The 18262-nt window shown below is 35.6% G+C and overlaps 1 protein-coding gene across 2 annotated transcripts in view; it reads left to right on the top strand.

Annotated features, from left to right (window-relative positions):
• Positions 1–18262, top strand: part of SEPTIN7 (septin 7) — a 105583-nt gene that overhangs the window by 51874 nt on the left and 35447 nt on the right. For both annotated transcript variants that reach the window (XM_038004831.2, XM_073008967.1), the window contains exon 3: positions 11228–11334. In XM_038004831.2, coding sequence (XP_037860759.1) covers positions 11228–11334 — 107 coding nt within the window. The remainder of the gene's footprint in view (positions 1–11227; positions 11335–18262) is intronic.

Here is an 18262-nt window from a genome sequence, read left to right as displayed (position 1 = left end):
AGATTTGCCCAAGGTCACAAGGCAAATTTATTGATGGAACTGAGATAAGAGATTTCAAGGAAATTTTAAGCTCTAATGGACTACTATAACCTTTGCCCCTAGACTTTTCCAAAGTTACACAACTGCTTTCTTACAATTATTAGTACTTCTGGAAAAAAAAAAAAACGAGATAACTTGGATTAAGGGTATGTGATACTTAAGGAAGCACAGAAAAATTTGGAATACACTTAATTTACACCTTCAGGGTACTTCTTAGGAAAAATTTCCAGGAAAGAATAATAGTATTACCAAACTATTTTCGTATTTGTCAGATGCTATATTTTACTCTGCTACCAAGTAAGAGGACTGCTTACTCGTTACAAAATAGCTTGTTTTTAGAGCTCCCATAGCAATGTCATACAGTCACAATGATTTGAGTAAGGTGACTTTGCTTATGGGAAATAAACTGTATTTTATCAGGCTTGTTTGAATGACATTTTACTAACCTCTGTGTTATGATAATAGAATCATTAAGACAATACAATAACCTACAAATACCTCATTTGTATGAGGTACGTGACTGAGTACTTTAGAAGAATATTCACTGAATCAGTGTTATTCTTGAAAGGACATAGATCTATTATTGTATCTTGTAAAAGGTTCTTTTTTCCCTCTTCCTCAACCTACTAAAGAGGTTATAATTTAGTTTCAGGACAGATGTGGGATTTGATACTAGGGGTAGGTAGAAGTACTCAGTCTGACAAGATTAAAGGCTATTGAACTTAGTTTCTCTCTTCTTTCTCTTCTAAATTTTGAATTGCTTTATCCTTTACTTTTCCATGTGAAACTCATTGTGGTTAGTGCAATAAAAGCAGTGGCCCTGGTGCTCAAGCATGTAATCCCAGCCCTTTGAGAGGCCGAGGCGGGAGGATTGCTTGAATCCAGGTGTTTGAGACCAACCTGGGCAACATAGTGAGACCTCATCTCTTAAAAAAATATTAACTGGACATGGTGGCATGCACCTGTAGTCTCAGCTAGTCGGGAGGCTGAGGTGGGAGAATCACTTGAGCCCAGCAGGCAGAAGTTGCAGTAAGCCATGATTGTGCCTCTCACGTCAACCTGCGCGACAGAGTGAGACTCTTCTTGGGGGAAAAAAAACACTAAGTGGACCAGGACATAGAGGTCAAGAAGCATATTCCTTTCGCCTGCTCAGAGTCTGGGAAGTGTAGTATGATAAAGGACATGAGATTTGCCAATTGGCAAGTTACTTTCAGAGATTTTGTTTACTTAGCTGTAAAATTGTGTAAAGAATCTTATGTAGAGTTTTGTAATTATTGAAGTCATTGAATGCATGTAAAGTGCCTAGCTCAGTGTCTTTCTTATAGTTATTGAATAAAAATATTAAGTATTATTGTTAATGAAGATACCGGTAAAATATCACATGTCAAATAACCTGGTTAACCAGATTAGGAAGGTACTCGGGAATTCTGGGACAGAGTCTTTAGTGGATAAATGAGAGTGGGTAAAAGAAAGGCAGTAGAACATACTGCCTAGTGTCAAATACTGACATTACCACTTATTAACTGTTTGGCATTAGTAAGTTATTTCACTTTTGTTTCTGTTTTTTCACCTTAAAATGGTAATGATAATGATACAGATTGGGTATCCCTAATCCAAAAATCTGAAATCTCAAATACTCCAAAGTTTGAAACTTTGAGTGCTGACATGATGCTCAAAGGAAATGCTCATTGAACCAGTTTTTGGATTTTGGCTTTTCAGAATAGGGATGCTGAACTGATGAGCAATGCAAATATTCTAAAATTTGAAAAAGCCCCAAATCCAACACGCTTCTGGTCCCAAGCATTTTGGATAAGTGATACACAACCTGAAGGATCTATCTAATGATGTTATAAAGGTTAACTAAGTCAATGCTTGTAAAATACTGGCACACAGAAGAATTTATAACTTACTGACTGTCACTGTCATTATTTTTTATGCATAGTAGTATCAGTGCTAGAGGATTTGGGGATTCAAAATTTGAAAAATGCCCCCCCAGGGGACATTTGTCAGTGTCTGGAAGCATTTTTGGTTGCCACAACTGGGGAGGAGGGATGCTAACTGACTTCTAATGGGTAAAGGCCAAGGATGCTGCCAAGCGTCCTTCAATTAACAAGACACTTCTCACAATAAAGAATTATCCAATCCAAAATGTCAGTAGTGTCAAGATTGAGAATTCCTGTAGTACAGCTGTCTGGAGCTGTATTGCCAGCATCTGCAGTAACCTGTGCCTGATGCCTCCCTCTCATTTACTCTGTAGTCTCTTACTGGACTCAATACTCATTTTTCTCTTAACTTTTATCCCAGTACTCCCAATCATTATATTTGCAGGTAGGCTGTTCTCAGGCATTCTTCTTGAATTATTTGTAGCATAACATGTAGATAACATAACTCCTTTAAAGAATTAAAAGTTAAAATTAAATATTAATATAATTTATGGTTCTTGTAGAAAAACTGATACACAAAGAAGAAAAATTTAAATGTTTCATAACCTTTCCCATCTAGAAATAAACACTATTAGAAAGTTGGTATGTTCCCTGTTATTATTACCCTCCCCTCAGCTTCCCAAAGAAAGAAAAGTTTATAAAATATACATTTTATTTTTAAAAAACTAAATTCTAAAGATATTTAGTAAAAAGCGAGTTTCCTTTTTTCTCCCACCTTCATTTCCATTCCTGTCTCTAGAGATAAGCATTAAATTGGTGTAAGTGTTTTGGCATTTTTTTATACTTTTATATACACCAGGCATTCCTATGTCAATTTTTTTTGTATGTAAACAGTACCATGCTGTAAGTACTGTTCTGTGAATGTTTTTTCCCTATCACTGAATATACTGTGTGTATATATGTATATATATATACTGAATATTCCTGTCAGTATATTCTTAGCAATTATGTGGTATTCTATAATATCTTTATCATGATTTATACAGTCAGCTATTAATGAAGAGAGTTGTTCATAGTTAACACTGCTTAGGTTCCTTGGATTTCTAGGCACACATATAAATGCCTCTAATGTACATTTCTGAAACTGAAATCCTGGGTCAAAAGGCATGTAGATTTAAATTTTGGTGGATTACCAAATTATTCTTCAGAAAAGCTGTACCAGTTTACAGTTTCACCAAGAACCATCCTGATGGTTGATTTATTTTCTTTAGGCTTATTTTAAGCATGAGTTTTTCCTCCAAATACTTTAGTCAAATCTCCTAGATTTTTATGTGTAATACTCATTTTGTTTGTATTTGAGTAATTTTCACATAGGAAGAGTTAAGGAGAGAGATCTAAGTAGGTGGATGGATTGTGTTATTTTTTGTTAATTTTTAATTTCACTACATTCAGAGAATATATTCTGTAGGTTCCAGCATTTATTTATTTTTCTGTGTAGTCTTACATAGAATCAGCGTATTTAGTATTCCATAGGTTTCAAAAATAAGTTTATTCTTTGGGTAAAAATTTCTGTATGTATATTTGAAAATTAAGCATATTATTTAAATCATTTTTATTTTTTAAGCACTTGATTTATCCATATCCAAAAGACCTATAGTCTTTTAATGTGGAATTTGCTAACTTCCTATTGTTTCCAAGTCTTTGCCTGAAGCATTTTTTAACATTTTGTTGTTATTTATATTCTTACCTCTGTCATGTCAGACTTTCATGTGTTTCTAATTTCCTTAAATGAATCACAGAAATAGTACAACTACTTATTGAGCACTTAATGTATACCAGGCACTGTGCTTAGATGTCACATATATTACCTAATTTATTCCTCATAGTTCATACTCTTATACTATTTGATATGTAAGAAAACAGAAAATGCAAGTATCTTGCTTACAATAATTCCATTATATAATTGTAGAATTAATGGAATTATAATAATGGAATTATACGGTATGTATTCTTTTTAATTTAGCTTCTTTTGCTCACCAGTGTACATTGGTCCGTGTCTTTTCATGGCTTGGTAGCTAATTTCTTTTTGGTGCTGAGTGATACTCCATTTTCTGGATGTACCATAGTGTATTTATCTATTCAAGTACTGAAGGACATTGTGGTTGCTTCCACATCTTGGCAATTATAAATAAAGCTGCTGCAAATACCTGTGTGCAAGACTTTGTGTGGATCTAAGTTTTTAACTTAGCTGGGTAAACATCAAGAAGGACAATTGCTGGATCACTGCCTTGTGTCCTTACTGCTCTTAAAGATCGGATTCTGTTCTTAAATATCAGATCTTTTCAGCTTTTTACTTCTTAGAATGGAGTAGCAACTTCCAAGCTCCTTACATACAGAACCAGAAAAAGCAGACTGAGTTCTCAACTACTTTTTGGTACCCATTTTTTCTGCCTCCTCACCCTGAATGAAACTTGGCTCTTTGAGGATCATTACCCCTATTGCATATAACTCAAGGAGGAGCTTTTGTTTCACCTCATGAGCCTCAAGGTGAGAGATGGTCTTGGTTACTTATTTCTCATCCAGGTTTGTGTTAAAACCTTCTGTTTCTTTGGAATCTTCCAATTTGTAAGGAAATAGAAATCACTTGAGTTCAGAATAAATTGTTCTAAAAATTAAATATAAAGTTCTCAGTTATAGGAAAAAATAATTAAGGCCTCTATGATTTGGCTTTTCTAATTGAATTCGATTCTAGGGGAAGAAGTGTTTTGATTTTCCTGCTTCCTTGATTCTAAGATAAGATCTACTCTGAAACATAATCAAATTTGATTTGAGGGAGGTAAATAGTACAGTCAATTACATTTTGTTTATGAGACATTTGTTTTTAGAAATATTGGGGGGCAAAATTGTATCTTAGAATTGAGGAAATTGAACAATTCTCAATCTGTTATGAAAGGTTTACTTTGCCCAGAGCCAACTTAAAAAGAAAACTACAACTAACATAGAAATAACTCAAGAATAAATGTGTAGTTGAGAACTAGAGAAACACGTATACAGGAGCAATGTTGAATTGGAATCAGAAATTATCTTTTTATTGGCCAAATGATACCCATTATTGTTTGCAGTGTTTACTTTGATAGAGATCACCCAATTAGTGCAGTTATGGTTCACATTATAACAGGAAACCTAATCATTTATCTTTAAATTGCAGGTTTCCCACATATTTGATAAGTTTTTAAACTTTCATAACCGTGGATAAAGTTTCTTGAAATACAAAACATCTTGGTTTTAATGCCACTTGGGAATTGAATTAGAAAGCTTTGGTCCATAATTTCAGTGTAAGTAGCCTAGGAATTGATGGAAGCTAATTTATATCTCCCCTGATATGTTAAATATCTCATAGCTGAGTTCAGGGTATACAGCGTATTACTTCACATAGTCAATGTTAAGAATTTAAAAGATAAAAAAATCCAATGGGAAAAAGTATTATCTTAACTGAAAGTATAACTAGGCATTTGCTAATTTTTAAAGAGTATTAAAAAAGCAGAAAGTATTTAGAAATTTGATAGTAGAGAGTAGTATGAGGTGTACATACTGTTGAGAATAAAGGGAGAAACCTTCATCACTGTTTCCAAAAAGGAAAGTTACTCAAAAAAAGGGAGGGGTGGGGTGGTGGCAAATAGTCCAGTCCTTAATTAGGAAAGCCATGAGCCACTTTTATTTCTTTTTTTGAGACAGAGTCTTGCTCTGTCACCCAGGCTGGAGTGCAGTGGTGCCATCTCGGCTCACTGCAGCCTCCGCCTCCTGGTTTACGCAATTCTCTTGCTTCAGCCTCCTGAATAGCTGGGATTACAGGCATGTGCCACCACGACAGGGTAATTTTTTTGTATTTTTAATAGAGACAAGGTTTTGCCATGTTGCCCAGGCCTGTCTTGAACTCCTGAGCCGAAGTGATCCCTCCGCCTCGGCCTCCCAAAATTCTGAGGTTATAGGCCTTAGACACCACACCCAGCCCCCACTTTTATTTCTGATTTTAGTAATTTGAGTCTCACTCTTTTATTCTCAATCTAGTTTATGGGTTGTCAATTTTGTTTATTCTTTTGAAGAACTAACGATTGGTTTTGCTGATTCTATTCTTTTTTTGGGACGGAGTCTAGCTCTGTTGCCATGCTGGAGTGCAGTAGCGCGATCTCGGCTCACTGCAACCTCCGCCTCCCAAGTTCAAGCAGTTGTCCTGCCTAAGCCTCCTGAGTATCTGGGATTACAGGCATGCCCTGCCACGCCCAGCTAATTTTTGTATTTTTAGTAGAGACGTGGTTTCACCATGTTGGCCAGGATGGTCTCAGTCTCCTGACCTCGTGATCTGCCCGCCTCGGCCTCCCAAAGTGCTGGAATTACAGGCATGAGCCACTGCGCCCGGCCGATTTCTATTCTTTTGTTTGTTTATTTATTTGAAACAGAGTTTCGCTCTTCTTGCCTAGGCTGGAGTACCATGGCACGATCTTGGCTCACTGCACCCTCTGCCTCCTGGGTTCAAGCGATTCTTCTGTCTCAGCCTCCCGAGTAGCTGGGACTACAGGCATGCGCCACTAAATCCGGTCCAGTTTTGTATTTTTAGTAGAGACGGGGTTTCACCATGTTGGTCAGGCTGGTCTTGAATTCTTGACCTCAGGTGATCCACCCTCCTCGGCCTCCCAAAATACTGGGATTACAGGCGTGAGCCACCACGCCCGGCCCAATTTCTATTCTTAAAATCTGTTTTATTTATCTCTGCTCTAATTTTTATTTTTTTCTTGTTTTTGCTAGCCTTGCGTTTAGTTTGCTCTTCTTTTCCTAATTCGTTATGGTGTAAACATAGGTTGTTGTTTAAAATCTTCATTTTTATGTAAGTGTTTACAACTATAAATTTCCTTCTTAGCACTGCTTTTTCTGCATTCCATAGGTTTTGGCATGTTGGGTTTTTATTTTTATTTTGTCTCAGGGTATATTTTAATTTCCCTCGTGATTTCTTCTTTGATCCATTGATTGATAAGAATGTGTTGTTTGATTTCCAAATATTTGTTAGTTTTCGATTTTTAGTTTCATTTTATTATGATGGGAAAAAAATACTTTGCTTGATTTCAATTCTTTAAAATTTGTTAAGACTTGTTTCTTTTAGTCATTGCTGAAAAATGTTTTACATGCCCCTGAGAAAAGTGTGTAGACCACTGTTGTTGGATGCAGTGTTTTGTCTGTGTTAGCTTCAATTGCTTTACAGTTTTGTTTGTATCCTCTATTTCCTTGTTTATTTCCGTCTAGTTGTCCTGTCCATTATTGAAACTGGAGTATTGAAGTCTCCAACTATTATTATAGAACTGTCTGTTTCTCCCTTTAATTCTGCCAATGTTTGCTTCACATAATTTAAAGTTCTGATGTTTGCTGTATATATATGTTTTTAATTGTTACATCATCTTGGCAAAGTGACCCATTTATCAACATTTAAAGTCCTTCTTTGTCTTTGATAATAGTTTTTGACTTGAGACTATTTTGTCTAATATTAGTATGGCTTCTCTACCTTTATGGTTACTATTTGCATGAATTTGCATGAATTATCTTTTTCTAAACTTTTACTTTGAACCTATATGTTTTCTTAGATCTACAATGTGTCTTTTATAGATATGCAGTTGGGTCATATCATTTTATTATGACACTCTGTGCCTTTAATTGGGGGAGTTTAATCAATTTACCTATAAATACTAATAAAGAAGAACTAACTTTTGCCATTTTGTTTTCTGTGTGTCTTTTAGCTGTTTTGTCCTTCATTTCTTCCATTACTGCCTTCGTTTGTGTTTACTTGATTTTTTGTAGTGACACAATTTGATTCCCGTCTCTCTTTTTTTTCTTTTTGGTGTATTTTATAGAAATTTTCTTTGGTTATTATAGGCATAATATATAATATCCTAAAGTTTTTACAGTCTAATTTTTTATACCAGTTTAGCTTAAATCACATTGAACAACTACACTTCCACTGCTCTGTCCCTCTCATGTTATTGATGTCGTAAGTTACAGTATTATACTTGATGTACCTATTAACACAGATTCATGATTTTTTAATGCGTTTGCCTTTAAAAACTCATAGAAAATGTAAGGTGAACTTGCAAACTAAAATGCTAATAATACTGGTTTTTACATTTGCCCTTGCATTTACCTTTACGGGATCTTTACATCTTTATATTGCTTTGAGTTACTGTCTAGAGTCTTTTTATTTCAACCTGAAGGACTACCTTCAGTATTTCTTGTAATATATGTGTAGTGATAATGAACCTCCCTCAGGTTTTGTTTATTGGGGAATGTCTTTATTTCTCCCTCATTTATAATGGTCACTTTTGCCAGATACAGAATTTGCATTTGACAGTTATTTTCTTGTAGCACTTTAAATGTATCATTGCACTCCCTTCAGGCCTCCAAGGTTTCTGCCAGAAAGTTGGCTTATAGTCTTATTTGAGGATTCTGACTATGCAGTGAGTCGCTTCTCTTTTGCCACTTTCAAGGTTCTGTCTTGGCTTTTGACAGTTTGATTGTAATTGTGTTGATATTGGTTGTGAGTTTTTCTTATTTGGAGTTTGTTGAGATCCTTGGATTTGTAGATTCATCGGTTTCATCACCTTTGGGGAGTTTTTTCCTTCATGTAATCTCTGTGTTCATTTCTCTTCCTCTGAAACATCCATTGGGTATATATTGGTCCAGTTGTTTTGTTTCATAATCTCTTGGGCTCTGTTTACTTTTCATCTTTTTTCTTTCTGCTCAGATTTGATAATTTCAATTGTCTTCATGTTTACTGAGTTTTTTCTTTTGCCTACTCAGTTCTGCTATTGAACCTATATAGTGGCATTTTCAATTCAATTATTGTATTTTTCAGCTCCACAATTTGTTTTTATAATTCCTCTTTATTGATATTCTCATTTTGCTTATTATTTTCCTGATTTCCATGCATTTTGGTTCATTTTTTTCTTTAGCTCTTTGGGCATAGTTAAGACAGCTACTTTCAAGTCTGTCTAAAAAGTCTAATATCTGTATTTCTTCAGGAATAGTTTCTGGAGATTTTTGTTCCTTTGGACCATATTTTCCTATACCTTGTTGCATGCCTTGTGATGTTTTTTGAAAACTGAGTATTTTAAAGAGTCACCTCTCTCAGTTGCACACTGGCTGTGTACTACTGGGGCATTTCTCTGCTGATGAGTTGAGCATGCCCTTAACCTAGTGATCACCCCAAGATGAAAGCTTAAGATCTTCTTTTCTGAGCATTTGTATTGCCTAGGCCTGTGGGTCGCTTTCTCAATTCCTCCTGTATACATGGCTGCTTTTGAATGTCTTAATTTCCTGAAGAGTCTCACCTGGATGCTCAGATGGTCTATTATATCTACCCACTGTAATCTTATGCCCCAAATATCTATTGTGTCGTCTTGCAGCTTTCATAAGTGGTGCGCATTGCTTCTCTCTCCAAATGAGGTCCCAGTTACAGGAATCCCTTCTTCTGGCAGACCAGAGAGGTTAAAATGTTACAAGTTAGGTCTGCACTCTTCCTGCCCGTTTGAAGGGAATGAATTGGGATTTGGTTTGCTGCCTTCTTGAGACCCAGATAAACTGCAGAAGGGGTGGGACAAGATCACAGAAAAATGTCACAAAAGTTTTACATATTTTTTTTCCTTAATTGGGCATTTGCTTCGTCGCTATAGACTTTTGACTGTTTTTCACAGGTCCTGTAAGGTTAATTCTACGAGTTTTTCGTTGTTTTTGGTGTTTCTGTGAGGAAATGAGGCTTTGAGCTTTTTAATTTGCTGTTTTGCTGATGCCACTCAGTAATGCTTTTAAAATTACGTATATAATAGAATCATATTGAAGGAAGTTTACAGCACCCCGAAGTATAACGAACTAAGAAAAATCATCTACATTGTACTATCCCCAGAGTAGCCACTATTTACATTTTGGTGTGTTACCTTTCAGACTTTTATTTTTCTTCCTCTTTCTTTTCCCTTTGTCCTGTGTCGTCTTGTTCCCCGACTTCTCACCACAAATAAAAAGGGTAAAAAAACTAAAAAAACCTCTAAACATAATTTATTGAGTACAGTGTTAATCTTTTAATGAGCATACTTTTTAATTTCCCAAAACATTATTGTATATACTAAAATTTTCATTTATATTTCCAAAAGGAAATATTGTAGATATTTCTGATAACATCCAAATGCTTGGGTTTTATTCTAGTCTTTCTGCTTTCAAGGTATAAGAGTTAAGAAAGAATTGCGTGTGGCCAACCCATGTTACTTTCCTGTGACTTAGACATTTTTGGCATTTTTACATCTAGTAAAAAGTGGCATGCTCTCAGTCAAAGGGGTAAGCCCAGACCATGTGGAAAGGATCTTATCTCTTTTGAGAGCTGATATAAAAAGAATTCTTCCTAGACATATATTGTGACATCAGTTACTTAGGCTAAACATGCCTATTACTCTAGGTGAATTATTAACAATACATACTTTAACTCTATGCCATGTTAATTATCGTAATATGGTTTATAATTTATTTTAACCTTAGGTTATATATACCTTGAAGCCATTTATATTTTGGTATACTTGTAATAGTTACTATACACTAGACTATGTATATTAGACTAGACATGGAGAGTCAAAAAAGAGTACGTGATCAGAGTACAAATCATGGCCTAGCTTCCTTCATGTCTACCTCCTACTTCGAGTAGAAGCAGTATAAAAAATAATTACCTAAGATTTTTTGGATTCTGGTTTGGGAGAAGTACCCTTATATTTAGACTGATGGGTGGCTAAATTAGAAAGTATTTTTTGTGATTTAGAATTTTATGTGGAGGTGTTCATTGTGATTAATTATTCTTTGTATTAGCAGATTTTTGCTTTTTATGGCTGCATGATTTCTTGTTTTGGTCATTCATTATTGTCTATTAGTAAAGAAAAACTTTATTTCACTCAAGCAGCAATGTATAATCCAACTTGGATTTTTTAATAATGACTTTTTTCTTTGGGAATACATTACTATTAAAAATGTAGCTTATTAGATACATTACTTTTAATGAATATAAGTGGTATAATTAGAAGACTGAAAAGAATCCCTGGAAGCATGAGTCTAATTTGATAGCTAAGAAACTGAGGACAAGATACTTATTCTTTGTAGCATATTTTCTAATGTCATTTCATTGTTTCACCAAGAAGTACTTGCATAAAGCAAGTTCAATTATAGCATCTGTTGAATATTTAAGGTTGGGTAAAGTGGGTGAATTTAACAGATATTTTCCCTTATTTTAGGTGAATCTGGATTGGGAAAGTCGACGTTAATCAACTCATTATTCCTCACAGATTTGTATTCTCCAGAGTATCCAGGTCCTTCTCATAGAATTAAAAAGACTGTACAGGTATGGATATTAGTATTGTTAATTGATGATAAGCTGGAATAATATTAATACAAAGCACATATCGTAACTTTTATTATGCTTCCTTAGAAGTAAGATACAAATTTGCCCTTATTCAGTGTAAGATAGTAAATATGACTTCATAAAATTAAAAAAAAAAAAAGAAGTACAGTTAATCAGAAGAATTATCTTGACTAGAACTTTCCAAATTTGTCCCGAGGACTCTCCTAGAGATGACATTGTGACATAGTAACCAATTCCCCTGGAGTTGTGCTATCAAGTATGGTAGTCATTTGCCACATGTTTAAATCAATTAAAATTAGTTATATTAAAAATGCAATTTTTCATTTGCTCCAGATACATTTCAGGTGCTTAACAGCTCATGTGGCAAGTGGCTGCCATTTTTTTGCAGCACATATATGAAGATTTTCATCATTGCAGAAAATTGCATTGGATAGTGTAGAGAAAACATGATTTATAGAAAAGCTTTTGTTATTTAAATACAGTGTTCTATATTAGTCAGTGGTATAATACCATATCATAGTTGAATGGCAATAGCAATTCTGTAAGACTCCCAAGGTATATGTGATCTAATTTACTGCTTGTCAGTATTTGCTATGCATTCCAATCCTGGATATCCTGTTAAATTTAGTTCTTCTAGTAGGTCTGAGATGGGCTGCAATTTCTACATTTCTAACAAGATCACAGGTGATGCTGATGCTGCTGGATGATAGATCACACTTTATAGAGCAAGGGGCTGGATTCTAGATATGCACTTTTTATTAAATATTACAGCAACCTGTAGCCATGTGTGGCTGTTAATCTTTGAAATGTGGGTGGTCTGAATTGGGATGTTCTGCAAATATAAAATATACCACAGATGTCTAAGACTGAGCATGGAAAAAAAATCTCAATAATTTTTTATATTGATTGTATACTACAGTGATAATATTTTGGATGTATAAATAAAATAATTTTATTTAACCTTTTTTGTATTTTAAAAGTGGCTACTAAGAAAATTATAAATTATATGATTGACATGGTATTTTTTTTTATTTAACCTTTTTCCTATTTTAAAAGTGGCTACTAAGAAAATTATAAATTATGTGATTGACATGGTATTTTTGTTTGGCAGTACTGCTCTAAACTGTTGATTAAAAATATTGTTGTTGAGCTCTGCTTATGTGATATATAGGACATGAGCAGAGAGGAGGCAAGTGAACATTTCTGGCTGGAGTCGGCTTCATTGAGGCAGTGATGCTTTTAGCTGAATTCAAAGAAGTGGTAGTGATCATCCCAGTGCACAGGATGGAAGGACAGTCTATATATTCTGGACAGTAACTCATATATATCAAACTACAAGATGCAGTTTAGTAACTAGATCCCAAAGGAATAATTTTGTGAAGTGAATTTCTTATTTCTCCTTTACGATGTTTCTATTTTAGGATTTTGTTTTGTTTTGTTTTGTTTTGTTTCGGTAACCTTCATAGGGCTTAAGATTTAAAATTACCTGCAAAATTATGCTCTAAAAACTTGATCCTGCATGCTTATTTGTCATAAATATTGGAAATTTTAATCCTAAGCAAGAAAACGAACTTTGAACTTTCTTAATTTGGGTATCTATTATGAATACCTTAATTTAGGTATTTATGAATTTAGATATGCAAGGTAAAACTAACCACTACCCAAATTAATATACAGTTCATTTCCAGAACCCTAGTGTCTTCTGTGTGCTCACTCTCATTCAGTATTACACCCCACAAAGATAAACACCTTAACTGACTGCTTTCTCCGTAGATAAATTTGACTGTTCTTGAACGTTATATACATACACTTTTTGTATCTGTTTTCTTTCAGTGAAGATTACGTCTGTATTATTATTATTATTAGTAGTATTATTATTTTTGAGCTGGAGTCTTGCTGGTTGCCCAGGCTGGAGCGGTGGCGCGATCTCGGCTCACTGCAAGCTCTGCCTCTCGGGTTCACGCCATTCTCCTGCCTCAGCCTCCCGCGCAGCTGGGACTACAGGCGCCGCCACCACGCCCGGCTAATTTTGTGTATTTTTAGTAGAGACGGGGTTTCACCATGTTAGCCAGGATGGTCTCGATCTCCCGACCTCGTGATCCACCCACCTTGGCCTCCCAAAGTGCTGGGATTACAGGCGTGAGCCACCGTGCCCAACCACCCACGTCTGTATTTATTTACTCATGTTGGGTGTAGTTCTTTTTCATCATAGTATGATACTCCATTGTGTGAATTTATCAGTATATCCTTTATTATTTATTTTAGATAAGCCTTTGGGTTTTCAGTTTTTTACTAATAGGAACATTCTTGTGTATGTTTTGGTAGACTTAGGTGCTCATTGCTGTTGTGTGTGCATAAAGATATAAAGGTATTTGAGTTTATTTTCTTTGATTTCTAGTGAGGTTGAACATGTCTTTTGTACTCATTAACTGTTCACATTTCATTAAAGTGTTTTGATAATCTTAGTATTTTCTGTCATTTTCTTACTGATTTATAGGAGTTTTAAAAATCTAATAATCCCCTACATTTTATATATTGCAGACATTTTCTCGCCAGGCAAGCATCTGTTAAAGATGTGACATGCCCTCAATTTATTAGAATTCTTACATTGGCCTAGCTTCAGAATAAATTGTCTAAACTTATTTTACCTTCCTTTAAAATAACACTTCAAAAATATCCTCTTCTGTTGTGAATATCTTCCCAGAAACTCTCTTTATCTTGAAAACAAAGGGGTAATGGAGGTGAGAATATCTCTAGGAGGATTTTTAAGACAGAGGCATGTGTACCACTGTTAAATATCTTTTCTTTACCGAAAAGAAGACCTGTAACATTTGAGAACCAGATTGATCCTTACTAGAATCCTGTAGAAGTCCTCTTTCCTGACTGAACCATGGAGGTGTATTCCTTTGTGTACTGGGAACCAGTTGAAGATCATCTAAACTCTTTTGCCCATTACTCAGGAAAGAACATGCCATTATTACAGACAGGGTCAGAGTCATTCAAGAAGCCTGAATGTAGTTAGAAAATTAGAATGTAATCGTTTTAATAGTTGGCTGGCTCCTTACCAAGCCCAGTAGTCTAGCAGATGATCTGCCGTTGGAAGCTCATAAACACTCACAGTAGAGGGGAGTGATCACCAGTATTGTGTCTCAGTCCAGACGTATTAGACTGGTAAACATACAGTCCTGATTTTCAAAATACAAATGTTTATAAAAATGGGGAGAAAAACACTCTCCTGTTATGTAGCTGAATAAGGAGCAAGATTTTAATAAAGACCATGATCTCATATTCTCATCCCTGGGCGTTATCTGTTTATAAGAGACTTGTATCTTAAAGGAGATATTTATTCACATTCACAGTCGTGGAAGGAATGGGAAGCTGTGTACACTGAACAGAGAGCTGATTTTTAGCCTCCTGTGTGTAAAATAGTGGTTCTGATTCAAGTGAAGTTTTCAGTATTAATAGAAGCTCATTAAGATTAATTCTTAACCTCTTATCTTGGACGTCAGAACCCTGCTATCTGTGCATTTCCAGATGCAAGCTGACACCAGTCCTGGAATTCTTTATACCAGTGCTTCTCAAACTTGAGCGCACATCACAGTCACGTGGAAGGCTTGTTCAAACACAGATTGCTGAGTCCCTTTCTTCATGGTTTGCTGTATAGCAGGTTTAAGGCAGGGCACAAATAATTTGTATTTGTTTAGTTCTCAGAATGTATTACTGCCAGTCTAGGTACTGCATTTTGAGAACCACTGCTCTGCTGCAAACTGGTTTTATCCTGTGTCTGTCAGGGTGAAAGGAGGAGAGGGAAGTGTTTTGCCTTAGTTCTTTCAGAATGTTTCGAATGGAATGGTACCATATTACCTCCATTTTTTACTTACATATATATTTTTCCAAAAGATTAATGAAAATGAAGTAAAATAAAAAATTGAACATGTGATAAGCTCTACTTCATGTTTCAGTCTCAAATATAGCTACTCAGATTAACAAAATTTTTTGGAAATATATTGCTTACAATGTTGTATATATACTAACAATTAAGCTTTATTTTATAATTTTGTTGCAATTGAAAATTTTTATATTTATTTATTTTTGAGATGGAGTCCTGCTCTTTCGTCCAGCTGGAGTGCAGTGACGCAATCTTGGTTCACTACAACCTCCGCCTCTGAAGTTCAAGTGTTTCTCCTGTCTCAGCCTCCTGAGTACCTGGGATTACAGGCGTATGCCACCATGCCTGGCTGATTTTTGTATTTTTAGTAGAGATGGGGTTTTACCATGTTGACCAGGCTGGTCTCGAACTCCTGACCTCAAGTGATCTGCCCGCCTCGGCCTCCCAAAGTGCTGGGATTACAGGCGTGAGCCACTTACACCTGGCCTGCATTTGAAAATTTTTAAATCATACTTTATGTCAGTGAAAGGGTATCATCTGTCCTTTCTTGGGAAGAAATTATCCTTTTTTCTGAGATGAAAGTCCATTTTAATTTTTTCTTAATGTGTTCTATTAAGATAATTCTTTTGTACAATGACACTGTTTAGATTTTTTGAAGTTATTAGTTGGAAACTTTATGCTGTTCCCCTTTGAAACTTTTTATTGGTCCATGAAGTGTTGTTGTTGTTTTTTTTTCTTTCGAGATGGAGTCTTGCTCTGTCGCCCAGGCTGGAGTGCTGTGGTGTGATCTCAGCTTACTGCAACCTCCACTTCTGAGGTCAAGCAGTTTTCCTGCCTTAGCCTCCTGGGTATCTGGATTTACAGGCGCGCGCCACACCCAGCTAATTTTTGTATTTTTGGTAGAGATGGGGTTTCACCATGTTGGCCAGGCTGGTCTCGAACTCCGGACCTCAACTGATCCTTCCACCTCAACCTCCCAAAGCACTGGGATTACAGGTGTGAGCCACCGCGCCCAGCTGGCCCCTGAAGTTTTGTAAATCACTATTTTAGATGAAGTGGTTGCAAAAGTTTTGAAAGTGAGAAAAGGTGAAAGCAGTACGTACATCTCTAGGATAACATACTTGATAGACTCCTTGAAAAATTTTCACAGAGCCCAATCAGGAAACTTTCCTGTTGACATTTGGTCCAGTTTTGATAGATTTTGAGCCATTCACATAACATATTTGAATGCTTGTCTTATACTAAGTTTTGGGGCTACAATGATGATAAGACAAAAAGTTCTCAAAGATCTCACAATTGTGGGAAAAATATGGACAAACAATTATGACTTAGTGAGAAAGATGCTTTTGTAAGGTGCTGTAGAGGTGACCTTGGCAAGGTAAATTTAAATGAAGTGGTAGCAAGATGGCAGTGGGTTGAGAAGTGAGTAGTAAGTGAGTCAGTGAGGATGGGTGATGGCTATTAAGGAAGGGATGAAAAGGAGTACCTAGGAGTATGAGTATAGAGGACTCAGAGTGGTTTGATGATTTCCAAAAGAGACCTGAGAATGCTTATATCCTGTGGCAAGTCATTCTCTAAGAAATGAGAGATTGAAGATAGAGGGGAAATAGTGTAAACAGTTGTCAAGATTAATCTGAAATGGAAATTAATCAGTTCCCTATAGTAGATTGAGAAACCGCTTTAGGAAAAAGATATATTTCACACACACTGTACCATAAGGTACACTGCTGATTCAGACAGACTGGGAATGGTCTCATTTTTAAGTGAGGTACTGCACTGAGCATTGTGACAGACGTGGGCTTGGAAAGAGCTTTACTGGGAAATGGGAGAGGCATAAGACTAAGGAGCACATAAGAGGAATATTAGCAGGGAAATTCTTCTTGAGGTTGAAAGTCATGAATTTTATGGTGTAGAAATAGAAAGATGGGTTAATCCAGAATGGGATTTGAGTTGGAAAGGGAAAGAAAGAAAGGTTTTGGGAAGGAGGTTGCTAATAGAAAATGAGAGGGGCAAGGGATTTGAGGTCTCACTGTAAGGAGACAGGGATATAAGAGATGGAGAGGTTCAGAATAGAAGGCCAAATTAGAGTTTTGGGATCAACTTTCTTCTCAGTAAAGTAGTTCTGGGTCTTGATGAGACGGAAGTATTCTTTAGGGATAACTGTTCTACTATTCGTCACTTCCTCTTTCACTTTCTTGTGGAACACGATTAAGATGATATTTGTCTTTTGAGTCAATAAATAAGCAAAATAGCTTTTGTGTTTGAGCTGAGTGGAGTATCTCAGGCCATTCAAATCTCTTCAGAGTTTTGGCTATAATGCTACCTCTTGAGCAAGTGTAGGTAGAGGTAAGCTCTTGACAGAAAATTTTAACTCTGTCTTCAAAATGTTATGTTCTTAATTAAGTAACATTTTTTATTTACCTTAATAAGTGGCATGTAACATTAAGTTAGAAAAGATTAGTTTATATGAAGCTGTATAATAAACATTGTTTGACTTTTTTTCCTCAGATTGTAAAACTGAAAACTCAGTATACTGGAACTCTTGTATACTGTATACACTCAGTATTAGAAAATGAGTACCTTGGATTTCTGGAATCTCGAATGCCAAAAGAGGTCTCAGTAGATTAATTATACATAGATGATACGTAGACGATAGCTTTAGTTTTATTTATTTTTCAGGGAAAAACAGTTGAAAATGCCCTCGATTCGTTCTTTTGGTACTAAATTATGCAGCTAATCTTAGAGAGCCCTGAGTGATGCCATAAAATATGTTGATGTGACCTGCTTAAGGAAAGTGCATGGGAAAGTGACCATTTGGAATAGATTTGTTAAGAAAAGTTTGAAATTCTTGGACTTGAACTAATTTGTTTTCCATGGATCCCATGAGAATACTTGTAATACCAGATGATAGGATACAGTTGGATTCTGTGAATGGCACTAGTTTACAGTGGTGTTTTCTGGATCTTTTCCATATGTCACTGACTTCTTTGTATTTGACCATGTATGGATACATAGAAT

Source organism: Chlorocebus sabaeus, chromosome 21 (assembly GCF_047675955.1).
Source record: "Chlorocebus sabaeus isolate Y175 chromosome 21, mChlSab1.0.hap1, whole genome shotgun sequence".
Taxonomy (NCBI): Eukaryota; Metazoa; Chordata; class Mammalia; order Primates; family Cercopithecidae; genus Chlorocebus; species Chlorocebus sabaeus.
Note: the sequence above shows the minus strand (reverse complement) of the source record. Positions and strands in the feature narration are given on the sequence as shown.